This window comes from Hylobates moloch, unplaced genomic scaffold (assembly GCF_009828535.3).
Source record: "Hylobates moloch isolate HMO894 unplaced genomic scaffold, HMol_V3 SCAFFOLD_70, whole genome shotgun sequence".
Classification (NCBI taxonomy): Eukaryota; Metazoa; Chordata; class Mammalia; order Primates; family Hylobatidae; genus Hylobates; species Hylobates moloch.
The window spans coordinates 293,931-321,200 of record NW_026652345.1 but is presented as its reverse complement, the minus strand read 5'-3'; the positions used below and the strand labels follow the sequence as shown (position 1 = coordinate 321,200).

General features: G+C 49.4%; 1 protein-coding gene and 1 pseudogene across 1 annotated transcript in view; both read right to left on the bottom strand.

The window, feature by feature from the left end:
* LOC116463827 (adenosine receptor A2b) overlaps positions 1 to 9,564 on the bottom strand; it is a 29,509-nt gene extending 19,945 nt beyond the window's left edge. The window contains exon 1 of the mRNA XM_032147091.2: positions 9,120 to 9,564. Within this exon, the coding sequence (XP_032002982.2) occupies positions 9,120 to 9,454 (335 nt within the window). The 5' untranslated portion in view covers positions 9,455 to 9,564. The remainder of the gene's footprint in view (positions 1 to 9,119) is intronic.
* A 16,911-nt stretch (positions 9,565 to 26,475) lies between these two features.
* Positions 26,476 to 27,270, bottom strand: part of LOC116463832 (cytospin-B-like) — a 109,240-nt pseudogene continuing 108,445 nt past the window's right edge.

The window sequence follows — 27,270 nt, the reverse complement described above, 5'->3', positions numbered from 1 at the left end:
CCGTCTCAAAAAAAAAAAAAAAAAAAAAAAAATGTAAATGGTATAGGCCGGGTGCAGTGGCTCACTCCTGTAATCCCAGCACTTTGGGAGGCCAAGGCCAGTGGATCACGAGGTCAGGAGTTCAAGACCAGCCTGGCCAAGATGAGGAAACCTCGTCTCTACTAAAAATACAAAAAAATTAGCCAGGCGTGGCTGGGCGCAGTGGCTCACACCTGTAATCCCAGCACTCTGGGAGGCCGAGGCAGGCAGATCACGAGGTCAGGAGATTGAGACCATCCTGGCTAACATGGTGAAACCCCTTCTCTACTAAAAAAAAATAAAAAATAAATAAAAAAAAAAAATTAGCCAGGCGTGGTGGTGGGCACCTGTAATCCCAGCTACTCAGGAGGCTGAGGCAGAGAATTGCTTGAACCCGGGAGGCTGAGGTTACAGTGAGCTGAGATTGCACCATTGCACTCCAGCCTGGGCGACAGAGCGAGACTCCGTCTCAAAAAAAAAAAAAAAAAAAGAAATGTAAATGGTATAAACCTTAACAGCATAAAAGTCATGGTATGATGCAAATGTGTTCAATACACCATCTGTGCAGAGGAAGCCATGAGAAATAGTGGCTGCCTCTGACAGGCAAAGTAGGAAAGCAGAGATCCGAGAGAGGGGACAACTCCACAGCTTCCCCCTGTGCAGTGTAAGCTTCTTTACAGCAGCATGAGTTACCTTTCAAAAGGAAGACTTCATGAGAGGCAGCACACTCACAGTAACAGTGCGGCTCACAGAAACCAGGAGCAGACCTGGGAAAGGAATGGGGGACACGCTCTTCCTTGTTTTTCTTGACAGTCAGCAGATACAATCACCACTTGACAGAAACACAGGCCGAAATGTCCACAGGAAAAAAAATCAAAAAACAACAGAAATTCAAGTGAGGCATAGGGGAGAAGGCTGGCATGAGCCATGGGCCTGGCGGTTCACAGTGGGGAGTCAACAGATTCTGCTTCAAGATGGCAGCACAAAACCAGGGCTCAGCCCAGAGCGCTCCTTGGGGCAAATGCCAAGAGTAACGGGTTGGGGGCTGCCCCCGGCAGAGGGACTGGTGGGTGTCTCTTGCTTTCCCTTTTGGGCCGTTTTGTACTTTTGACTGTTTACTTCTATGCCCACTGGTTGATTTCTAACTCAAAAAAATAGAAGATAATAAATGCGACTCCTTCATGGACTCATCAGCACCTTCAGGACAAAATCCAAAACCCTCAGCAAGCTCAAGGCCCTCCTCGAGCTGCCTGCTCCCTGGCCCGTCCCCCACCACAGCCCAAATCCCATGCCCACTCACACCTCCAAGGTGCGAAGCACCCAAGGTGCCAGGCCAGCTCAGGAGTCCCCCTGCTCCTGCGCACCCTGCACTCCCAGCTCCGCAGGCGCTTTCCTCCCACCCACCACACCACTCCACCCTCCACCCTCCAGAAAAAGCCCTGCCCCTCAGCCCAGACTGAGTGGAAGCCTGCCCGCCCATGCCTGGGACAGGCTGTTCTCCACTTTAATTCTGTCCAAGAAGATACATTTGCTATTTGCCATTGAGTTCCCGCTGCCCGTGGTGTTGTCTCCGGCTGGTTAGCCTCGGAGTCCAAGAGCCTATCGAGTTAATACTTTAGGGGAGAATAACCATGGCTAAAGCCTAATTCTGGAGTCAGTAATAAATCTGAGGCAAAAGGAAAGGTTGGGCCTCAGTTCCCCAATCCGAGGAAGGAGCAGGTGGGAGGAGATCCACAGGGCCTCGCAGCTGTCAGGCAAATGCTGTGAGATTCCATTCACATTGGCCAGGGCTTAGCTTCTTTCCTCACTTGTCCATTTGAATATTTAGCTGGAGTCTTCTTTGTCCACGTAATAATTAAAGGGATCTAATCACAATTTGCCAGTGTCCTTATTCATCCACCACTAGAAGGGACCCCTCATCAAGGGGGTGTTTGGGGGTGACCCTGGGGTGTGCAGTCCTTCCCTCCAGCTGCTCACATGATGGTTAAGGGCTCCTGGGAAGATAGGCTGACTCAGTCCCGGCTTCCATGTGACCCTGGGCTAAACATAATTCTCTGCACCTCCATCTCCTTATCTGTGAGGTGGTGAAGATAACTCTATCTGCTCCCATAGGGTGGTCATAAAGATCAAAGGAGATTAGGGATGTATAAGGTGCCTGGCACCCAGAAACGGCTTGGGAACAATGGCTGCCATTCACAAGACTGAAAACCTCTATGTCCAGAATAGCTGAGGACACTTCCCCATATCTGTCCCTGCAGGGTACACCCATGCTGTGATAATAAACTGACAAATGAGAAGAGTGAGATACAGGGATTGGGTCCTGCCCTGCACGTGGTCACTGAGAAAGGAGCCAGGTGATCTGTAGTGGGAAAATGTTGACTTTGTTTTCGTTTATCCTCTTCTCCAGACAACCAAAGGCCACTGTCCTTTTCAGAATTCAGTGGAAATGTCCACAGCATGAGGCCAGGCGGTGTTTCCCTGGCTGTGCTGCTCCAGGGCACCTGGCCACCTCCAGGCATGCAGAGCTGCTGCAGACTGTGCCTGGTCTGGAGACGAGGCCTCTGCCCTCTGGGAGCAGCTCCAGGCTCCGGTCTCAGGGCAGGGCCCAAGGTGGCTTGAGCGGGCCCTCCTTCCTGGCCTCCTTCAGAGGGAACCTGTCCACAGCACCCCCACGTACACCAAGTCCACCTCCATCTCCCCTGTCCTCCAGTTCCCATGTGCTCCTGATGACCATCCAGCCAGGTCAGGCTGACTCTACCCTCCCCGAGGGGAGAGGGCCTTCAGGTATCCTCTGGATTGAATTACCCCAGTTCTGACCTGGTTCCAAGACACATTTGAGGGCCTCACTGACCAAACCAGACCTTGGCCCCTGCCTAGGCATGTGTGTGTCCCCTGGAACCAACATGCCAGAAACCAGCCCCTTATCTCAGCTGGAGGCCCCAGCAGGATTATAAACAGCAACTGCTGGTTTTAAGGTTGCTACATGGCCTGGGAAGTGGAGTTGGGAGGACTGTGTGCTAACAATGGAGGATAAATGACAGCAAAGTAACACTCAGGCTTGGGTGATGCCCTGATGCAGGTAACAGGGTGGGTCCTGGCCTCTGCATGGGACCAGGAGCCAGGGCCCATGGGCCATGTCCCACACATCTGCAGCCCCTGGCCTCAGCCTGGCCCTCTGGCCCACAGCCCCTGCTGGCTGCCTGGCAGTCCCCGGACACCTCCGCACTCCTCTCCACCCTTTTGTCCCTTAGGCCCATGAGAGATGTTTTCAGAAGACGGTTTTCCTGCCTTCTGATCATTAGAACTTGTGGGGGCAGTTCCTCTTCTGGCATTACACAGAGCCCTTGGACCCTCACTGTACATCTGCTGTCTCGGACCCTCCCTTCCCACCTGTCCAGCTGTTCCCTGGGCATGACGTAGCCTGACATGTGCCCTTTTCACCCAGTCACTCATGCATTCATCCACAATGTGCTTTCCTAGTCTGTGACAGCATCACGCTGCATCCTGGGGTGTAAGACAAGGCCCCTGCCCACAAGGCTAGCGCACCGGGTGCAGAGAGAATCTACGTAAGGACATGGTTTAATGGGATAACTACAGATGGTGGTAAACCAATGCAGTGGCTGAGAAGCCTCTCCAGGTGGGTGAAGTGAGGAACGGGGTGAAAGACCATGGGTGGGAAACGAACTTGGCCATGGTGAGCGAGAATGGGGGGTGAAGGCCGATCATGCACGGCCTCAGGCTAGGGTAGGGCATAGGGATTTCACCCTCTGTGTCTCTGCAGCGTGGTAAGCAGGGGAACAGTATGATGTGGCTTAGGTTTTAAGTCATCACGTCTGGCTGCTGTGTGGAGTGGTTACAGGGGAGCAGGAGTCCAGCTGGGGGCCCACAGTGCCCACCAGGAGCTGCTGAGAGAACATGTTCAATGAGGTCCGAGAAGTGACTGTTCGATTCTGCCAAAAGAGGGATGGCGCATGGGTGACTTGACAGGAGAATTCAGTGGCATCCTGGTAACAAGTGGCGGAGTTTGCCAGGGGGGAGGCAAAGGAATGGATGAGGAAGTGAAGGAGCGTTGATCTAGGGGTATATTCGTTTACTGATAGGTGGCTTCCTGGTGCTGCTCTGACAAAGCCCCAAAAACCTAGTGGCTTAAAACAAGCAGGGCCAGAAGACTGACTTCCAGGTGTGGGCCACGCTCCTGCCAGAGGTTCCAAAGGAGGATCGTTGCCTCTTCCAGCTTCTGGTGGCCATCCTTCATTCCTTGGCTGTGGCCTCCACCTTCACACGACCTTCTCTGCAGATTTATCTTCTAAGAGTGCAACTGCATTAAGTGGCCACCCAGATAATCCAAATAAGCTCCTTCTCTCAAGATCCACAGAAAGCAGTATTTGTGGGGTTTTGGTTGGTTGTTTTTTGTTTTGGCCGTATAAGGGAACAGTTAGAGGTTCTGGGAATTAAAATACGGACATACGTTTTGTAGGAGGCCATCATCCAACCCATTCCCATGGGAATGATCTGGAAGAGAAAGATAACACTGATGCAGAAGAAGGGTGAACCCAAGGAGGGAGCTCTTGGGAAAGCTGGAGGATACGACCCAGAGCAGGAAATCTTCCTGCTGAGCTTTTTTATTTTATTTTATTTTATTTTGAGATGGAGTTTCGCTCTTGTCACCCAGGCTGGGGCTCACTGCAACCTCTACCTCCCGGGTTCAAGCAATTCTCCCGCCTCAGCCTCCTGAGTAACTGGGATTACAGGCGCGTGCCACCACGCCCGGCTAATTTTTGTATTTTTAGTACAGACAGTGTTTCATCATGTTGGCCAGGCTGGTCTCGAACTCTGACCTCAGGTGATCCACCTGCCTCGGCCTCCCAAAATGCTGGGATTACGGGTGTGAGCCACTGTATCCAGCCCCTGCCAAGCTGTATTTCAAACATTACCAGTGAATTTTATGGGACGGGAATTATAGCTCAATTTTGTGTGTGTGTGTGTGTGTGTGTGTGTGTGTGTGTGTGTGTGTGTGAGAGACATGGTCTCACTCTGTTGCCCAGGCTGGAGTGCAGCGGTGTGATCTTGGCTCACGGCAACCTCTGCCTCCTGGGTTCAAGCAATTCTCCTGCCTCAGCCTCCCGAGTAGCTGGGATTACAAGTGTGAGCCACCACACCCAGCCAATTTTTGTATTTTTAGTAGAGACGGGATTTCGCCATGTTGGCCAGGCTGGTCTCAAACTCCTAGCCTCAACTGATCTGTTCGCCTTGGCCTCCCAAAGCGCTGGGGTTACAGGCCTGAGCCACTGCGCCTAGACTATAGCTCAATTTTTTTTTTTTTTTTTTGAGGCGGAGTTTCGCTCTTGTTGCCCAGGGTGGAGTGCAATTGCGTGATCTTGGCTCACTGCAACCTCTGCATCCAGGGTTCAAGCGATTCTCCTGCCTCAGCCTCTCAGGTAGCTGGGATTACAGGCACCCACCACCACACCCGGCTAATTTTTATATTTTTAGTACAGACAGGGTTTCACCATGTTGGCCAGGCTGGTCTCAAGCTCCTGACCTCAGGTGATCCACCCTCCTCAGCCTCCCAAAGTGCTGGGATTACAGGCGTGAGCCACTGTGCCCGGCCCTATAGCTCAATTTTTTTAAGTTTTGAAAAACATTCAGAACCCCCTGCCAACTCCCACCCTAAGTGGAGGCCACATTTTCATTCAAGGCACAAAGTCTTGCTAGGAGGTCTTTAATCCCTACCTCAAAGACCAGATACGTGAGGCGCAGAGAAAAGCCTCAATGTGGCAAGAGCAGGGAGGGTGACTGGGCAGGATCCAGGGACAGGTCAGACACACGGCGCTGGACCCATCCGGCCAACTAAACCCTCCCGGATCCACCCTCTTTCAGCTCCACTAGGAAAACAGCTGGCCTCGGCCCTGCCAGAGACTCAATGCCACAGGGCCAGGGAAACTGAGTCTACGAGCAGGGAAGGCCCCCACAGTGGGTGTGGCATGAAAGGAACAGGATTCAAGCAGGGAGGAGGAAGTGCTCCTGCCTGAGGGTGAAGTGAGAGCTGGGAGCAGCTTTGGGCAGGGCCCACACCCTCCTGCCTGTACACGCGCCCCCCCCCCCCCCGCCTAGGAGCTGCACGCCCAATCCCGACGGCACCACTGGGACTGGACCCCCCGCCCCCCACCAGGCCCCAACATCAGGAACTGTCTATGGACTTGAACCAGACGCAATGGACTTCTGTTTGTGGCCAGCCCTGTCCTGAAGGCAAAGGGCAGTGCCTGGTGCGAGCAGACACCCCTTTTCCCTTCCAGGCCAAGGGCGTCATATTTGTCCCTGGCATTCCCTCTGGGCTCCCCTCCCTTCTACACTGTCATCTGTCACATCAGTAAACACCTTGGCAATGCGGTGGGAGGTGCAGGCTGTGGTCTCTGCGGCCACAGGCCTCAAACTTGGAGCCCGTGAACCAGGAGGAACTGGGGGTAGGTCCCAGGACTGTCCTTGCCTAAGCCTTCAGACCTCACTCCCTGCACCTCGCCCTCCTTATTGGTTGGCTTCAAAGGGGAGACACCTCCTCCCAAACAGGGCACTTCCGACTTTACTCTCACCTGGAGTTCCACAACCCCAGAAAGGCCTCAGGGCCAAGTCAGTGTTTGGGGCGCCCTGCACCCGGCCTGTGTCAGTCAAGTGAGGAAAGCTTCAGGCCCTGACTCTAGGAGGGTTCTCAGATCGCTGGAACCAGATGTCCCTGGTTAAAGATCCCACTGCTGGAATCCCCTCGACACCCCACTCCAGAGATTCTGATTCAGTACAACCAGGTGGGGCCCTGTAATCTGTATTTTAACCTCCTCCCAAGGGGCCATGAACTGCTAGGCCAGCTGAGGGAAGGCCTGCCCCAGGCACCAGCCCCCGAGAGGGAAGCCCTGGGGGCCCCAGTACACCTCTCCCACCCACCAGGGTTGGGGTGGTGCTGTGGCCAGGTCAGACAACTACCTCTGGGGCAGGGAGCTGGGGACTGCCTGTGCACCTCTTCCAGACCTCCAAGCTCTGTGGACGGGCCAGGAAGGCAGGATGGGGCGAGCCTCAGTGTTCTCCCCTCCTGCCCTTGGCAATGCAAAGAAGTTCAGGGCCTGTGATTCACAGCACTTTCCCCTTAACACACCCACACCCATTTTTTTCAAGACCCCACCCAGCACAAACCAGGGCAAGAAGGAACAGATTTAAACTTTCATGGAACTTCCTGCTCCCTGTGGCCTGGGAGATTGTTCCACTAACTCCTCTCTGGGTCTCTGGTCTCTGCCAGGGCAAGTCCAAAGGGTTTCTATTAGATGGACAACTTAGGCTGGGGCTTGTGACTGCTCTGCTGGATGCAAAACATCCAAAATGCCATCAGGTAACAACGATGACACCAAAAGGCAGGGAAGGGATCCAGAAGAGAGAGAAGAAACTGCCGTCCTCCCTAAGCCTTGGAAATCCCTGGGCTGTCACACCTGATGGCAGACATGAGGCCTCCTGGTCCAACAGCACGGGCAGCAGCACATGGAGTGGCCAGACACCCACATAAGGCTCACAGCCCTCCCAAGCAGGAGGTTCCTGTTCCTGCTGGGACCCACGACACAACCCACAAGGACCAGGCCCAACACATCTGCCTACTCAAATGGTCTCTGGGAGCATTCTCCCACTCCATTCCCACAAACACATTCCCCTACAACCACCAGTTTACTGCAGGCAGGCTCCTCCTCCCGAAACAGCAGGGCACTTTTCTCCCTGACTCCCAAACACGGTGCCATACATGGCCTTGCAGGGTGGCCTGATGGCATGGGTGGGGACACGGTGCCAGCTGTGAGTTCAAGCCCCAGCTCTGACACCCGTCCCTGATACACCATCCTGGGCAAGCCTCCAACCTCCCTGAGCCACCACCCCTCCTCCACAAGATGCAGGTTACAGCACCTGTCCTCTGGTACTACTCCAAGGACTGCTGGGGGCATGTTTATTATAAACTGTCTGCACAGAGTTGGCACCCAATAAATGACTTCCTTCCCTTCCTTCCTACTCTGTGATTTAGTTTCCCTGTCTCAGCTCCAAATTTAAAGAGATCTCAAGCTCTCCTCAGAAATGCCCAAGTGGCCCAGGCACCAAAGACAGAGAGTAAATACTTTCAACAAACTCTCAATGTTGAAGTCATCAGCTCCAACTGGGAATCCACTGTGGTCGCTGGCTGACTCCATCCCCTGAATCCTAGATTTTCTCAGTGTGGGAGAAAGAGTGGACAGGTAAGTTCGCCACCATTTTCTGCACTTCTCAGCCTGCTCCCGACAGGGCAGCAGGAGATAAAACGGTTACAAAAGGGCAGGGAGGCTGTAAGGCCGTTTGCCAGACACCAGGAAGCATTGTAACTCCTTTTAAAAGTATATAGAGGTAATGTGAGTCACCATTAAACACGCAGGAACAAGTGTCCCTAGCGTTCCCCAAAGTTAACGGACACCTTCCCCTCGGGCGCCTTCCCCTGGGATGGGCCGGGCCGCCTCTCCGCTGCAGGCACATTCTGAAGCTGGCTCATGCTTGTCCATCCTGACGGTGCGAATGCCCAGCGTCCAAAGTTGCCTTGCCCTTGGTGGGAACCTCCCGGGCCTCCGGGAGCCGCAGCACTCACGGGACTGCGTCTGGCCACCACTCTGGACCCGGGGCCCTACTCTGGGGCGGCCGCTCTCGCGGACACCGCCGCTTTGGGCGAGTGTTAGGAACGGCCTTCGCAGCAGGAGTGGAGATGTGATCACCAAAACTCCAGCGCCCGGGCCTCCACCCGCCCACGGGGGTGACGCTTTCCCCAGGGTTTCCAGGGCGCCTCGCCGGGCGCCGGGAGCCGCACTCCCCTGACCCCCTACAGCTGTCCCTACGCAGATCTCCTTAGAGGGATGCGCATCCGGGACGTCTTGGGTGCCCGGGCGCACTAGTCTAGCGGGGAGAAGTGGCCAGGCTGGGAACCAGACCTCCAAACCCCCGGCGCGCCCCCAGCCTGGCCCGTCTGGGGTCCCCAGAGAGGAACCCCGACCTGGAGAGGACGACCCATTTCGGAGCTCCGACGGGGCCACGAGGTCGGGGGACGCCGAGCGCCTCACCTGAGAGGAACACAGACGGCCAGGTACCTGTCCACTGCCACGGCCAGAAGGCTGAAGATGGAGCTCTGCGTGAGCACCAGCACGAAGCAGGCGAGGAAGAGGCAGCCGTAGAAGTCAGTGCAGAAGCCCAGGCTGATGGTGATGGCAAAGGGGATGGCGAAGAGCCCCACGGCCACGTCGGCCGCAGCCAGGGACACCAGGAAGTAGTTTGTAGGCGTCTGCAGCGTGTTCGCCGTGCCCACCGCGGCGCACACCAGCACGTTGCCCACCACCGACAGCGCGGCGATGACCAGTTCCAGCGCCACGTACAGCGCGTCCTGTGTCTCCAGCAGCATTGCCGTGCCGGCCGGTCCCCGGGCGTCCCCTACCGGAGGCGCGCCGGAGCCGCGTGAGCCCCGCCGGGCAGGGCCGTAGCGCCCGGACCGCGCCTCCGCCGGCCGCTTCTGAGCCTCGGGACTGGGGCGCTGGGGGCCAGGACCCACGGGTCGGGGCCCCGCGGCCAAGAGGCGGCACCCATTGGCCGGCGCGCCCGTCCGTCTCGGGTTGGGCGGAGCACCACCCACTCGCCCGAGCCCAAAGTTCGCGCCCATACGGGGCCCCTCCAGTCCAGGCGCCGCGCCGCGTCTTGGTGGCGGCGTTTAACTAACAAATTGCCCCAACTTCCCGTCACGCTCGAGCTTGGAGACTGTGTCCCAGCGCTCGCACTGCCATCCAGTCCGGGCGGCTCGTGGGATGGGGCCGGGCTCTGCCCCGAGCGCCTGCCGGTCCCAGGAGCCGCCGCGAAAGGATCCCCCAGGGCCGCGCACCCCTGGGAGGGGCGAGCTCACTCCATGCTAACCCTTCGCACCCCTGGTAGGCCGACTGGACGGGGTGCTGCCGGGCAGGCAGTGAGCCCAGGCCGCAGTTCCCGCTCACGCAGCAGTCTCGGGCAGCGCAGCACCACCCGAGCTGCCCCAGGGCGCTGAGCCGGTCTGCAAGGAGCCCTCGGGGGCTGCAGTCCCGGCCGCCTCCCTGCGCTGCTCAGCGCTGTTCTCCACCCTTGCCCGCACCTCTGCGCCCCCTCCACCCCACGCCACTGCCCCTACGGCCCTGCTCTGCCTTCTACCTTAAGACAAGCTCGTGGCCATCCCATCCTCGTCCACCGCCCGAAAATACCAGTGTTCCCCGGGCCCTCTTTTTTCTTTCCTTCACACTCACCCTGGATCAGCACAGGCTCCCGAGGCCTCCCACGTGGCCCTCACACCCTTACCTCCCAAATCTCTTGCTTCAGCCCTAATGGCCTCCTGAGGGCCAGATCCTAACATCCCACTGCCGACTGTCGCCAGGAGAGACGCTGGCGCCCCCAAATCCAACAAGTCCAAAACCAAGCTCATCTCTAACTCTCCCCAAACCTGTGCTGCCGCCTTTTCCTGGGATCCTGTTCTTTATTGACCTGGCAACCCTCACCCACCCTAGGAAGTTTGCTGACACCATGAGCCTCTGCCTTTCTACACATCCCAATGATCAGCAGTGCTGCTGGTTCTGCTTCCACAGCCTTGCTTCCTTCTACCCCCAAAGTCCTGCCTTGAGTCCCTCCTCACCACCTGCTTCTACCATCGCTCCCTCTCTGCCTGTGGGTCCTCAGCTTCTGCAGCCCTCACCAACACCATTGTTCTAGAGCACTCCTGGTCACGCTATTTCACCACCCGAAAGCCTTTGCTGACAGTCATCAAAGAGGATGGGTAAGGAGATTTTCCAGCAACAGGAAAAGATGCTTGTAAAATCATGTTAAGCAAAAAACAAAACATGGGGTGACTGCTAAAAGGTAAAGGATTTTTTAGGGTGATAAAAATTTTCTCGATGTGGTGATGGTTGTATGGTTCTGTGGATATACCCCAAAGCCACTGAACTGTACACTTGAAAGAGAAGCATTGTGTGACACATAAATTATATCTCAATGTAGCTGTAACAACAACAACATGGCTCATGCCTATAATCCCAAAACTTTGGGAGGCCAAGGCAGGAGGAACATTTGAGGCCAGGAGTTCAAGACCAGCCTGGCCAATGTAGGGAGACCCCATCTCTAAACACACAAACAAAAAATAAATCAGCCAGGCACGGTGGCAGGTGCCTGTAGTCCCAGCTACTTGGGAGGCTGAGGCAGGAGGATCCTTTGAGGCCAGGGGTTCGAGGCTGCAGTGAGCTGGGATCATGCCACTGCATTCCATCCAGGCTGGGCAACAGAGGGAGACCCTGTCTCTAAAAAAACAAGAAGAAGAAAAATCCCTCAGCCCTCCACAGGCATAAACAGTAACATCTGCCCTTGTACCAACGAGGACAGCAAAATGTCAAAAGCACACAAAGTAGACCTCCTAGCTGGGTGGGATGATTATAGGGATTTTTTTTTCTTTATTTCCCTTGAGGTTTTGTTACTTCCATAATGAAAACACTTGATTTATATATCAAAATATTGGCAAGCCCACACATTCCGTGTCCTGGTCACCTGAGTTCTGGAATCACCTGCTCCACCAGCTACGTTCCCATAGCAGTTGACACAAACTTCTGCTGCCACACAGAAGGCCAGAGAGATCATGCAGCTTGTCCAATAGCACTTCCTTCGAGTGGCAGAGGGGAAAGGGTTAGAGGAGGCTTCCTGGGGTAGTGGCTTTTACAGAGTGAGGGAGGCTTCGCAGTGGGGCAGTTGTTAGGAGTTTGCCCAGGGGTGCCATGCCCAGGAGAGTGAAGAGAAAAAGGCCTAGTGGGGAAGGCTGTGGCTGACAGGCTGAAGAGTTGGGTCATCCTGCTGGGACGCCAGTCCGCAGAGGTCACAAGGCGGGGTGGGGATGGTCAGAGCACTATCCAAAGGAATAGAGATTTTACAGAGGGAGAGGAGGCAAACGGTGTCCAGCTGGTTGCTATGAGTGGTTCCTGCACGCCCTGCAGCTGCTGGGCCTGGGCTCTGCTCCAGCATTTTCTGTGCCCAGAATCCCCATTTCCCCTTTTCAGAGCCCAACCTCCATCAGGAAACGTTCCCTGAATCACCCAATGTATTAGGCCATTCTTACATTGCTGTACGGAAATATCTAAGACTGGGTAATTTACAAAGAAAAGAGGTTTATTTGGCTCACAGTTCTGCAGGCTGTAAACCATAGTGCCAGCATCTGCTTGGCTTCTGAGGGGCCTCAGGGAGCTTTACGAGTGTCAGAGGGTGAAGTGGGAGCAGGCATGTCACATGCGGAAAGCAGGAGCAAGAGGTGGGGGGAGATGCCACACCTTTTTTTAACAACCAGATCTAGTGAGAACTCACTATCATGAGGACAGCACTAAAAAGGATGGCACTAAACCATTCATGAGAAACTGCTCCCACAGGCCAATCACCTTCCACTAGGCCCCACCTCCAACACTGGGGATTACATTTCAGCATGAGATTTGGGAGGACAAATTTCCAAACGATAGCACCCAAGTAGGAAATCTCCAGCACAGGGCTGTACCCTGTTCCCTTCTATGTTGCAGTCCACTGAGTTTCATGTCCCTGGTGTCCCTCACCAGCAGAGCTTCCCCTTCTCCGTCCTCTCCCCACCCCAGCCCCACCTGGTGCCCTCTGACTCACAACAACAACCCGCCCCTCTTCACAAAGTCTATGTGAAATGAATCATACATTTTCCTGACTCCTTCAACCCCTGATCCATGCTAGGATTTGAGCTGGACTCACTGGGTCTATGGGGTGCCAATTATTATTATTAAATATTATAATAATTATTATTAACAGGCTATTATTCAGGAAACACGAGGAGGAAGGGTGGAATCTGAAGAGAATCACGGCATTTAGCCTTTTTTTTTTTTTTTTTTTTGAAACACAGTCTCACTCTGTCACTGAGGCTATAGCACCATGGTGGGATCATAGCTCACTGCAGCCTCAACCTCCTGGGCTCAGGTGATCCTGCCACCCCAGCCTCCCAAGTGGCTAGGACTACAGGTGCACACCACCATGCCCAGCTACTTTGTAATTTTTTTGTACAGACAACGTCCCACTATGTTGCCCAGGCTGGTCTTGAACTCCTGGGCTCAAGCAATCCTCCCATCTCGGCCTCCCAAAGTGCCGGGATTACAAGCATGAGCCACTGCACCCAGCCGGTTTAGTCTTGAAAGCAATTGGTGTGCAGTGAGCAGAGCCCCGGTCTTAGCAACAGAGAACCCAGGTTTGATTCCCAGCTCTGCTGTTGATGTTGGACAAGTCAATTAATCTTTCTAAGCCCCTATTTCTTATGTATAAGATGGGATAACAATATCTACTTCACAGGGTCAGGCTAAAAAGGGGCAAGAGGAGCCATCTGCCATCTGACTACCTCTACATCCTGACTCCTGGAAAACAACTGCAGTGATGAAAGCATTTGGGTAGGTTAGGACTAGAGCCCTAGAAACTCAAGTGGGCCTTTCACTGGTGAAAGTGGAAGGGTATGTTTCGTGAACAAACTGACCCTCCAAGGACCTCTTCCAGACTGCTAGTACACATCCTCTCATCTTTCACCCCTCTCATCCTGCCTCAACTGCCAGAGCAGAATCCAGGTGGCATACAGATGGTCCCAGAAATGTCATGAAAGGCCCAGGTTCTCTCTGTCTTTCTGCTCTGCCATCTTCAGTAGCTTTCCTCTTAGGCTTGTTGCCACATGGTTACAAAAAGGCTGCCACAGCTGCAAGCACTGCTTGCTCATGCAACCTCATTCAAAGCAGAAGAGGGCTAGCCTCCCTACCGTTTATCATGGGGTGAAGTCATGGATGACGTGCTACCCTACACCAACCATGAGCACAGGGAAATGGAATGATCATGCCTGGCTTTGACCAAATATGGTTTATTCCATGGGGAAGAGGGAGAGGCATACCTTTCCCAAATATGTTACCCTCCAAATAAACTTGGGGCTCTACAAAATAAAGAGGAAAGGAGTACAATGCACATTGCCCCTCAGTGTCTGTGTGAATGTCAGAGGGAAATTTTAACTCTAACCTGAGAGCTCCAGGCCTCACTGGCTTGTACATAAAGATGGCACACAGCAGGAGTCACAGCCTACATTTCAGAACAGCTGACTCTCTCCAGGCCTCAGCTCCCCACAAAATCCCTCAAGCACTTCTGGAAGTCAACAAGGGTTTCTTACTGTACCTCAACGTTCTACTTCTCTCTGACATCCAAGGACTTGTCACTGATTCAAGCTTGGGACTGGGTCCATTTTTCCTGAGGATGAGCCCAATCCCAGGAGGCTCCTCAGTCTCCGGTCAGTGAATGACTGTTGGGTAGTTCTTGCCAAGTCTCCAGAGGCAGCTCTGCACCCCAGAGATGGACACGGCCAGACTCCTGCACCATTGCACACACACATCGCATGTTCCCAACACTGATGGGCTTTAAGTTCTTGGACTAAAAGACTTTGCCTTCTATTTCTTCTGTACTGTCTTTCCTAGGGTTCTTGAACAATGTTTGCAAAATAGTGAGCACTTAATACTGTTACCACATGTATTGTTTCAGAAGTAAAGTGGGTGCCAGGCAGTGCACTTCAATTTCCTCAAATCTGAAATGAGAATAAAGTTAAAATAAGGACCAAATTATATGATAAATATAGAGGCACATTAAAGAGTATTCATTCCATGTATGTATGAAGTAATGTTACATAGACATTCACTTTGCCCTCAGACATTCAGAGAAAATGTAACTTCTTTTTTTTTTTTTTTTGAGACAGAATCACAGAGTCTCCCTCTGTTGCTCAGGCTGGAGTGCAGTGGCGTGATCTCAGCTCACTGCAAGCTCCACCTCCTGGATTCACGCCATTCTCCTGCCTCAGCCTCCCGAGTAGCTGGGACTACAGGCACCCGCCACCACTCCCGGCTAATTTTTTTTGTATTTTTAGCAGAGATGCGGTTTCATGTGTTAGCCAGGATGGTCTCGATCTCCTGACCTCGTGATCTGCCCGCCTCAGCCTCCCAAAGTGCTGCGATTACAGGCGTGAGCCACTGCGCCGTGCCATGTCACTTCTTTATTCTCTGAATTGTCCTGAACTTCTTCAGCCTCTCCCAATGAAACAGGCAGTGGAGACAACTTGGATTTTCCAATTCACATTTTTTGAGTCCAATTACCAGGATGGTGGTGAAGGGAAGCCCCAGAATGTCTGCTTTGCAGCAGTCCTGGTTAATCAGTTCAGAGTTGTGTGAAAAGACAGAAGGCTCCAGGAGGAATGTTTCCAAGAAAGAGTAGAAAGAAGCAGCCAGGCACTGTGGCTTACGCCTGTGATCCCAGCACTTTGGGAGGCAGAGGCAGGGGGATCACAAGGTCAGGAGTTCAGACCAGCCTGGCCAACATAGTGAAACCCTGTCTCTACTAAAAATACAAAAAATTAGCCGGGCGTGGTGGCGGGCGCCTGTAGTCCCAGCTACTAGGGAGGCTGAGGCAGGAGAATGGCATGAACCCGGGAGGCGGAGCTTGCAGTGAGCCGAGATCACGCCACTGCACCCCAGCCTGGGTGATAGAGCAAGACTCTGTCTCAAAAAAAAAAAAAAAGAGTAGAAAGAAGCAATTACTTGCTATGTTTGATGTTATGGAGAGATATTTGGTATACATTCGGAGATCTTAGCAAATAGTGATAGTTACTAAGAAACTAAATAAATAAGGGAGGTAATTAGTAACTATAAAAAAAAGAAAGTTGAAGAGAGAAAATGCAATAACAGTACATGTTTCAGTGTAAACCTAATTATACAGTCAAAATACTGTGAAGCAGATTATTAACCAAGTGATACTGCCTGCTAAGCTCAAGAGGATGTTTAGAAATATGTAGACATGTTTTGGGTTCCCACTGTTATATAACCATTACTGACAATTAGTGGACAGAGACCAGAGATGTTAAATATCCTTTACAATGAAGAATTGTCCCACCAAAATGCCAATATTGCTCCTACTGGGAAACTGATATAAACACTGAATAAGAGCCGGGTATGGTGGCTCATGCCTGTAATCCCAGCACTTTAGGAGGCCAAGGTGGGCAGAACATGAAGTCAGGAGATCGAGACCATCCTGGCTAACATGGTTGAAACCTCATCTCTACTATAACTACAAAACATTAGCTGGGCGTGGTGGCGGGCGCCTGTAGTCCCAGCTACTCAGGAGGCTGAGGCAGGAGAATCACTTGAACCTGAGAGGCAGAGGTTGCAGTGAGCCGAGATTGCACCACTGCACTCCAGCCTGGATGACAGAGCGAGACCCCACCTCAAAAAACAAAACAAAACAAAACAAAACAAAAAAAACACTGAATATTGATTTAATGAAAAAATTTGATAAATCTCTTTTCCTTCCTTCCTGTCTTTCCTTCCTTCCTTCCTAACTTACTTCCTTCCTTCTTTCCTTGCTTCCTTCCTTTTTCCTCTCTCTCTCTCTTTTTTGACAAAGTCTCACTCTGTTGCCCAGGCAGAACTCCAGGACTCACATGATCCACTCACCTTGGCCTCCCAAAATTCTGGGATTACAGATATGATCCACTACAACCAGCATGATAAAACTGTCTTGAGGAAATGGAGGCGTGGAAAAGTGTGTGTGTTTAGGGGTGGGTGAGGGAAAAGTTTAAACCGCAGTTGCCTGAGATGTCAATACCAGGCAGGACTAACAAGAAGCTGGTAAAAAATTAAAAAGAAAAACTAAAAACTGACATGTCCATAGGAGGCTTTGAAAAGCTCTTATTCAGGCCAAGCATGGTAGCTCACGCCTGTAATCCCAGCATTTTGGGAGCCCGAGGTGAGTGGATCACTTGAGGTCAGGAGTTCGGGACCAGCCTGACCAACATGGTGAAACTCCATCTCTACTAAAAATACAAAAATTAGGCAGGTGTGGTGGCTCACACCTGTAGTCCCAACTACTTGGGAGGCTGAGGCAGGATAATCGCTTGAACCCAGGAGGTAGAGGTTGCAGTGAGCCAAGATGGCGCCATTGCACTCCAGCCTGGGTAACAGGAGCAAAACTCCATCAAAAAAAAAAAAAAAAAAAAAAAAAAAAAAAAAAAAAAAAAAAAAAAGAAAAGCTCTTATTCCTGGGAATATATAAGGCCTTGTGCATGTGCACAGGCCCAGGAAAGACATGAAAATGCCATAATCTGTCACCTTTGGCTGACTTTGGGGCTGTGCATAAGCAGGAAATGAAGGCTAAGGTAGAGTTGTCAGTCATGAAAGTGTACCCCAACACACATCCTAAGCCCTTTTGCAAAGGCTGGGGGACCTATAGATTCAAGGCATTTAAGGAAATTGCTATCCAATTATCAGCTGACCACTAAGCTAACTAGGCAGAGACTTTAGCTGCTGCATGTGACAAAAAATACAGACATCACAGAATTTGTCCAGGAAATTCACTAAACAAATGAGCAGCAACAACAGCAACAAACAGTATCAACCACAAACCCTGGAGTGGCAGGATCCAATTTTCAGAGTTGCCACATTGTATTATTTTAAATGTTGTGCTTTCAACAAAATATCGTAAGACATGCATATAAGAAGGAAAATATGGCCCACATACAGGAGAAAAAAGAAACAATAGAAACTGTTCCTAAGAATGTCAACATGTTGGATTTACTAGGCAAAGACTGTATGTATGTATGTTTTATTTATTTTTATTTAATTAATTTTTTTAGAGATAGAGTTTCACTCTGTTGTCCAGGCTGGAGTGCAGTGGCACAATCATGATTCACTGCAGTCTCGAACTCCTGGGCTCCAGTGATCCTTTTGTCTTAGCCTCCTGAGTAGCTGGAACTATAGGCATGTGCCACCATGCTGGCCAATTTTTAAATTTTTTTGTAGAGATGGGGTCTCATTTTGTTTTCCAGCCTGGTCTCAAACTCTTGGCTGCAAGTCATCCTTCTGCCTCAGGTGCCCAAAGTGCTGAAATTACAGGCATGAGCCACTGTGCCTGAGGCCTAGACAAAGATTTTAAATCAGCTATTTTAAACATGTTCAAAAAATTAAAAGGGGCCAGGTGCAGTGGTTCATGCCTGTCAACCCCAGCACTTTGGGAGGCTGAGGTGGGTGGATCACCTGAGGTCAGGAGTTTGAGACCAGCCTGACCAACATGGTGAAATCCTGTCTCTACTAAAAAAATACAAAATTAGCTGAGGTGGTGGCTCACGCCTATAATCCCAGCTACTTGGGAGGCTAAGGCATGGGAAGTGCCCGAACCCAAGAGGCAGAGGTTGCGGTGAGACAAGATTGCACCACTGCACTGTAGTCTGGGTGACAAGAGAGAGACTCGATCTAAAAAAAAAAAATTAAAAAGGAATCTGTCTAAAGAATTAAAGATGTCTCACCAAACAGAGAATCTCAAAAAAGAGATGGAGATGATGAAGAATCAAATAGAAATTCTAGAGTTGAAAAGTACAATAACAGGCCAGGTGTGGTGGCTCATGCCTGTAATCCCATCACTTTGGGAAGCCAAGGGGCAAGGAGGGCAGGTCACTCGAGGTCAGGAGTTCAAGACCAGCCTGGCCAAGATGTTGAAACCCCATCTCTACTAAAAACAAAACAAAAAAATTAGCTAAACATGGTGGCATGCTCCTGTAATTCCAGCTACTCAGGAGGCTGAGGTGGGAGGATCGCCTGAACCTGGGAGGTGGAGGTTGCACGATCACGACACTGCCCTCCAGCCTGGGCAACAGAGTGAGACTCGATCTCAAAAAAAAAAAAAAAAAAAGTACAATAACAAATGAAAAATTTAATAGAAGGGCACAACAGCAAATTTGAACTTGCAAAAGTAAAAATTAGTGAACTTGAATGCACTGGTTAATTGAGATAATCCAATTTGAGGAACAGAAAGAAAAAAGATAAAAGAAAAATCAACAGAGTTTCAGAGACCTCAGGGATATCATTAAGTGTACCAATATATGCAAAATGAGAGTACCAGAAAGAGAGTGTGAGAGAAACAGAAAAATTTAAACATAATGGTCAAAAACTTCCCAAATTTGATGAAAAAGAAATATGTACATCGAAGAAACTCAGTGAACTCTAAGTGGGATAAAATCAAAGATATCTACACCTAGACACACCACAGTCAAATTGTCAAAAGCTAAAGTCAAAGAGAATCTTCAAGGCATCAGGAGAAAGGTGACTTATTATGTACAAGGAACCCTCAATAAGATTAACATCTGACTTCTAATCAGAAGTCATGGAGACCAGAAGAGGTGTCTACTATGACATAGTAAAAGCTCTGAAAGAAAAAAACTGCCAACCAAAAATTCTCTACCTAGTAAAAATATTCTTCAAAAATGAAGCAGATATTAAGAGAGTAGATAAACAAAAATTCACTAAGAGATCTACAATAAATACTAAAGAGATTTATTCAGGCTGAAATGAAAGCATACTAGACAATAACTCAATATGCATGAAGAAATAAAGTACACCAGAAAAAACTACTACAAAGACAACTATAAAAGAGAGTATGAAATGTAAATACAGGCCAGGCACGGTGGCTCACGCCCGTAATCCCAACACTTTGGGAGGCCAGAGTGGGTGGATCATTTGGGGTCAGGAGTTCGAGACCAGCCTGGCCAACATGGTTAAACTCTGTCTCTACCAAAAAATACAAAAATTAGCTGGCATGGTGGCATGCGCTTGTGGTCCCAGCTTCTCGGGAGCTGAGGCAGGAGAATCACTTGAACCCAGGAGGCAGAGGTTGCAGTGAGCCAAGACTGCACCACTGCATTCCACCTTGGGCAACAGGGCAAGACTCTGTCTCAAAATAGATAAATAAATAAATAAATACAAAAGACAGCATAAAACTATAATTAGAAATATGTGCTGATGGGCACATAATGTATAAAGATATTATTTGTATGATGTTAATAGCCAAAAGGAGAGGAGGAAACAGAACGATATAGGAAGAAAGCTTTTTTATGTCATTATATATTCTGAGATTTTAACAAATAATTGACAAGAGAATTAAAAGGGTACACTAGATAATACCTATTTAACAAGAAAGAAGTAAACAGTGGAGGAATAGAGGAACAAAAAGGATATAAGATATATAGAGGCCAGGCGCAGTGGCTCACGCCTCTAATCCCAACACTTTGGGAAGCCAAGGTGGGCAGATCACAAGGTCAGGAGTTTGAGACCAGTCTGGCCAATATGTAGTGAAATCCTGTCTCTACTAAAAATACAAAAATTAGCCAGGCATAGTGACATGCACCTGTAGTCCCAGCTACTTGGGAGGCTGAGGCAGAAGAATTGCTTGAATTCAGGAGGCAGAGGTTGCAGTGAGCTGAGATTGTGCCACTGCACTGCAACCTGGGTGACACAGCCAGACTCCATCTCAAAAAATAAAAAAATAAATAAAATATATACAATGATTAGGTGGGATTTATCTCAGGAATGCTAAGTTGGTTTAATGAATAAGATTTAATTATGTAATATACATTATTAATAGAATAAAGGAAAAATAACATGATCATCTCAATATACACAGAAAAAGTATTTGGTAAAATCTAACATCCTTTCATGATGTGAAAAAAATCAACAAAATGGAAATGGAAGGAAATATCTTCAATCTGATAAAGGACATCTACGAAAAACTCAAAGCTAATACAGCATACTCAATGATAAAAGACTGCAAGCATTCCCTCTAAGATCAAGAATAAGACAAGGATTTCGCTCTCACTTCTTCTATTCAGAATTGTATTGGGGGTTCTAGCCAAGGCAATAAAGCCAAAAGAAAAATTTAAAAAACAAATAATAAGAGGCATCCAGATTAGAAAGGAGAACTAAAATTCTCTCTCTCTCTCTCTCTCTCTATATATATATATATATACGTATATATATATATATTGCAAGTGCCATAATCTTGTATATAGAAAACCCTAAGTGATCCACAAAACAAAAACAAAACCTTTTAGAACAAATAAATGCCCTTCAGCAGGGTTGCAGAATACAAGATCAGTATCTTGGACAAAATATAAAATTAACTGTATCTTTACTCAATAGCAATGAATAATCTTAAAATAAAATTAAGAAAACAGCTTCATTTACATTAGCATGAAAAAAACAAAATTCTTAGGAATAAATTTAACCAAAAAAGCATAAGACTTTTACAAAGAAAACTCCAAAACATAATTGAAATAAATTTAAAAATACCCAAATAACTGGAAAGACAGTCCATGTTCATGGATTGGAAGACATTATTATTAAGATGGCAATACTACCCAACTTGATCTACATATTCAATGCAATCTCTCAAAATTTTGCAAAAATTGACAAGCTGATCCTAAAAATTATGTGGAAATGCAGAGGACCCAGAATAGCAAAAACAATCTTGAAAAAGAAAAACAAGGCCGGGTGCGGTGGCTCACGCCTGTAATCCCAGCACTTTGGGAGGCCATGGCGGGCAGATCACAAGGTCAGGAGATCGAGACCATCCCGGCTAACACGGTGAAACCCCATCTCTACTAAATATATAAAAAATTAGCCGGGCGTGGTGGGTGCCTGTAGTCCCAGTTACTTGGGAGGCTGAGGCAGGAGAATGGCGTGAACCTGGGAGGTGGACCTTGCAGTAAGCCGAGATTGCGCCACTGCACTCCAGCCTGGGCGAGAGTGCGAGACTTTGTCTCAAAAAAAAAAAAAAAAAAAAAAAAAAATTGAAAGACTAACACCTCTTTTTTTCCCTTTATTTTTATTTGTTATTTTTAAATTTTTGCTTTAAATTTAAATTTTTTGTTATTTTTAAATTTCTTGATTTCAAAACTTATTACAAAACTGTAGTAATCAAGACAATGTGGTACTGGCATAAGGGCAGACATATAAATTGATGAATTAGAACTGAGAATCCAGAAATAAATCCTTACATGTATGGTCAATTGATATTTGACAGGGGTTCCATGATAATTTAATGGGAGAAAGAATAGCCTTTTTAACAAATGCTCCTGGGACAGCTGGGTATCTACATGCAAAAGAATTAAGTTGAACTACTACCTCAAGTCATATACAAAAATCAACTCAAAATGGATCAAACACCTAAATGTAAGAGCTAAAACTATAAAAAATCTTAGAAGAAAACATAGGTTGTAAATCTTCATGACCTTAGGCAACAATTTCTTTTCTTTTCTTTTCTTTTCTTTTTTTTTTTTTTGAGAGAGTCTTGCTCTGTTGCCCAGGCTGGAGTTCAGTGGCGCGTGATCTTAGCTCACTGTAACCTCTGCCTCCCGGGTTCAAGCAATTCTCCTGCCTCAGCCTCTCCAGTAGCTGGGAATACAGGCATGCGCCATCCCGCCCCTAGCTAATTTTTGTATTTTTAGTAGAGACGGAGTTTCACCATGTGGGCCAGGCTGGTCTCAAACTCCTGACTTCATGATCTTCTCACCTCGGCCTCCCAAAGTGCTGGGATTACAGGCATGACCCACCACACCCGGCCAACAATTTCTTAACTATGACACCAAAAACCCAAGGAATCAGATAAAAAAATAGATACACTGAACTTCATAAAAGTTAAAAACTTTTGTACATCAAAGGGCACTATCAAGAGAATAAAAAGACAGTTCACAAAATGGGAGAAAATATTTGTAAATCATGTATCTAATAAAAGTCTAGTGTCCAGGCTGGGTATGGTGGTTCACACCTGTAATCCCAGCACTTTGGGAGGCTGAGGTGGGCGGATCACCTGAGCTCAGGAGTTTGAGAATAGCCTGACCAACATGGTTAAACCCCGTCTTAACTAAAAATACAAAAATTAGCAGGGCATGGTGGCAAGTGCCTGTAATCCCAGCTACTCGGGAGGCTGAGGCACGAGAATGGCTTGAACCCGGGAGGCAGCAGTTGCAGTGAGCCGAGACCATGCCACTACACTCCAGCCTGGGTAACAATGAGACCCTGTCTCAAAAAAAAAAAAAAAAAAAAAAAGACAAATAATCCAATTTTTAAAATGGGCAAAGGACTTGAATAGACACTTCTTCAAAGAAGATATACAAAAGCAAGTTGCATAGCTTGTAACTTGATCCTGTGTAGAGAGGTGAAGTGGCTGAGGCTGCAGGTGACTGGATGACCTTCCCAGAGCCACCACACATAGCTGGTAAGTGGCAGAGCTGGATCTTAAGCCAGGTGTGTTTGCATTCCTGCTGCCCCTCTGGTGATGCCCACACCATGCCCATCCCAGGGCCAGATCTGCATGTGGATCCTTGCTAAGGAAAAGGACATGGAGGTCTTTCTTGGGCTATTTCTTTTTTTTTTTTTTTTTTTTTTTTTTGAGAGGGAGTCTCGCTCTGTCACCCAGGCTGGAGTGCAGTGGCGCGATCTCGGCTCACTGCAAGCTCCGCCTCCCGGGTTCACGCCATTCTCCTGTCTCAGCCTCTCCGAGTAGCTGGGACTACATGCGCCCGCCACCACGCCCGGCTAATTTTTTTGTATTTTTAGTAGAGACGGGGTTTCACCGTGGTCTCGATCTCCTGACCTCGTGATCCGCCCGTCTCGGCCTCCCAAAGTGCTGGGATTACAAGCGTGAGCCACCGCGCCCGGCCTTCTTAGGCTATTTCTACCCAATGTTGATGTCCTTCAAAGATATCAGATCTCACTTCACACATGAGTGGGTGCTGGGGAGGACTGAAGGTTTCCAGCCTTCTGGAGTAAGATGAAGAGTTGCCTCAGGGAGACCTTGGATTTAGGCTCTGGGTAGAGGCCAGCATTGAAGCGCTAAGCTCCAAGGGGAAAGTTCCAGGTGGGATAACATACACATTACATATGGACATCCTGCATTTCTCTTTTCTTTCCTATCTGTGTGGCTCCTTTTAAATTTTTTGTAGAGATGGGGCCTTGCTGTGTTGCCCAGGCTGGTCTCAAACTCCTGGGCTCAAGCGATCCTCCTGTCTCAGCCTCCCAAAGCACTGGGACTACAGGCATGAGCCACAGTGCCTGGCCAGCACTGCATCTCTATGGTGTGTTTTGATATGTGCAGGGTGCATCCTCCTTCATTCTTATTCCAAATTTTCTTAGCTTCATCCTTCCCAGAGAACTCAGGCTTACTTGTCAAGTTCCAAACAAGTGCTGTCAGGCCAGCTGTGCTGAACACTCAGGTGGATATTATGGATTTTAGCAGACACTGTTTTCTCTAAATGAAAAAATATGGACATTTTAATGATAGCTTTGAGATTTGGCACTTGAGACTGAGGTCAGGAAAATAACCATAATGCCCAGGGCCTGCTGTTTGTGAGCATTTCAGCTTTTTGCTGAGCCTGGGCTAAGCTAAGTGCCCATGGTGCTCTGCTCCACCCAATGCAAATCATCACCCTTGGAAATTCAAATGTCTCTGGGTAAGATCTGAGTGGGGCAAATGAGTCAGTGAAAGTTCTTCCTGGCCAGGCACAGTGGCTCACGTCTGTAATCCCAGAACTTTGTGAGGCCAAGGCATGCAGATCGCTTGAGCTCAGGAGTTCAAGACCAGCTTGGCCAACACAGCAAAACCCTGTATCTAGGAAAAATGCAAAAATTAGCCAGGTGAGGTGGTGCACACCTGTTGTCCCAGCTCCTCTGGAGACTAGGTAGGAGGATTGCTTGAGCCTGGGAGGCGGAGGGTGCAGTGAGCTGAGATCATGCCACTGCACTCCAGCCTGGGTGACAGAGTGAGACCCTGTCTCAAAATTTAAAAAAAAAAAAAAAAAAAAAAAAGGAGACATATAAACCAATTGTAGTGTCTCACATTCAAATAAACCAACCACAAAGAAAGTATAAAAATTTAAAAAGTTCTTCCTAAGAGGCTCAACCGGGTCGCCCCAGGATGCTCACTGTTTCTAATCACCACAGCCCCGATTCTTCCTCTGCCTTGCAGAGCCCCTGCAGGGTGTGGGGTCAGAGACACATTCTGGTCCAATGCTGCAGCCTTCTGTCAACTGTGTGGCCTCGAGGCAATAGGATAGCTTCAGTTTCCCCAAGCTGACATTTTTTAACATCCTCTTAAACATTTTGGTGGCATTAACCAAAATGTACATTCACATTATTGTGCAACCATCACCTCCATTCACCTCACCTTTCTCATCTTGCAAATCTTAAACTCTGTCCTCATTAAACACTAACTCCCCATTTTCCCCTTCCCCCAGCCCCTGGCAACCACCGTTCTACTTTCTGTCTCTATGAATCTGACTACTCTAGTACCTCATGTAGGTGGAATCACACAGGAGTTGTCTTTCTGTGTCTGGCTTACGTCACTCAGCATAACATCCTCAAGGTTCATCCAGGTTGTAGCACTGTGTCAGAATTTCCTTCCTTTTTAAAGTTGAATAAGATCCCATTATATAGATGAATCATGTTTTGTTTATCCAGTTATCTGTAGATGGACGCTTGGGTTGCTTCTACCTTTCTGCTGTTGTTCAGAGTGCTGCTGTGAATGCGGGTGGGCACCAGGTTGACTTTTGACACCAAGTGGAGGGAGGAGAGCACAGTGCTCCTCGGCCACCTCCACAAGGAAAGCCCTCCTGGCCAGGGCAGTCCCTCATGAACTGGGCTGAGAAGAGCATGGTCAGTGAGTTTCTTCCTTGATGGTTCTACTGCAGCCTCAGCACATCTTGGAGTCCACCCCATGGCTCCTGGGCTCACCTGGTCATTCCATTCACCTGACTCCAGAAAGTGCTCCTGGCTCTTTCCTGTTTTAGTCTGGATGCCACTTCACATTCCACACCACTGTCATCTCCAGAGGGTTCAAACATTCTTAAACTGACCTAAATGTCTACCTCTTCCTGACCCCCAAATTGTCAGTAGTCCACTGGGAACTCACGGTGTCAACTCACGGTGTCATCAGAAAACCCCTACATCCTCCTCAGCCTCTTCTCAGATGTCCCTCCACTCTCTCACTCTGCTAGAAGTCAGGTTCTCCCCTGAAGATGCTGTTTCTCCTGCAGCTCTCTCAAGGGGTGGCTGTTTTTGTCTCCCACACCCTGCCTTCTCTGAGGACCTGCAGCTGGCAGAGCTCTTCTCCCTACTTTTCCAGAATATTCTTCCCCTCTCCTTCCATAACAACCCAGCCTCTCCAAAAGCATGCTTGGGGACCACATCACCCTCGAGCCCTGCTTGCCACAGTCACCTCCAGACCTCCAGCCACTCTGACCACTCAGGGAAGGTTTCTCATCCTCCTCACACTGTCCTTCTGTCGCCAGACACTCCTGTGCTCATTTCTGGCAGCTTCAACAATGTTGCCCATGAATCCTCCTGCCTCTGCTTCCCAATCTCTTCCTCCACAACCCTCTTTCCCTCCAACACACCTGACCCACCTTCATGGAGTCCTGGCCAAGGCTGAGACTTGTCACTCTCAGTAACTGCATCTTCTCCAGAGTTTCTGCTTCAGGTGTCCCCGCTTGGACAACTGCCTCCACCTTGCCAGCCTATTTCCTCTACCTGTCCCCTAGCCTTGTCTGGTTGACATCCAGTCCCGTGCCCTTGTACAGCTGCACCCGCTGTAGGAAGCAATGACACACCTCAGCCGCCAGCCTCCCCATGCTCAGCCTCCCTGCTCCATGTGTGCCTGGAATCTGGCTCCTTCCCCATCTCCCTGGCATCCGCACAACCTCCCTCACTGGGCATTTTCCCCCACAGGCAAGAGAATGCACTGTTATCTTTCCATACTTTCAGGAAAAAAAAAAAAAAAAAAGGAAAGAAAACACTCTCCCTAACCCCACATCCCTTTCCGATGATCTCCTCATTTCTCTGTTCCTCTTTACAGCAAGACTCCTCCCAAGTGAGGTCTGCCTTCGGTCCCCATTCCTGACACCACCTTGTAAAGCCACCAGCAACATACGTCTTGCCAAACCCAATGGCCGCCCCTCAGGCCTTGCTTAACCGCTCAGCAGTTTGTCACCCATCACTTCCTCTTTCTTGAAACCCACGGCCTCGGCTGGGCGCGTTGGCTCACGCCTGTAATCCCAGCACTTTCGGAGGCCGAGGCAGGCGGATCACGAGGTCAGGAGATCGAGACCACCGCGAAACCCCGTCTCTACTAAAAATACAAAAGGTAGCTGGGCTTGGTGGTGGGTGCCTGTAGTCCCAGCTACTCGGGAGGCTGAGGCAGGAGAATGGCGTTAACCCAGGAGGCAGAGCTTGCAGTGAGCCGAGATCGTGCCACTGCACTCCAGCCTGGGCGACAGAGCGAGACTCCGTCTCAAAAAAAAAAAAAAAAAAAAAAAAAAACCCACGGCCTCCC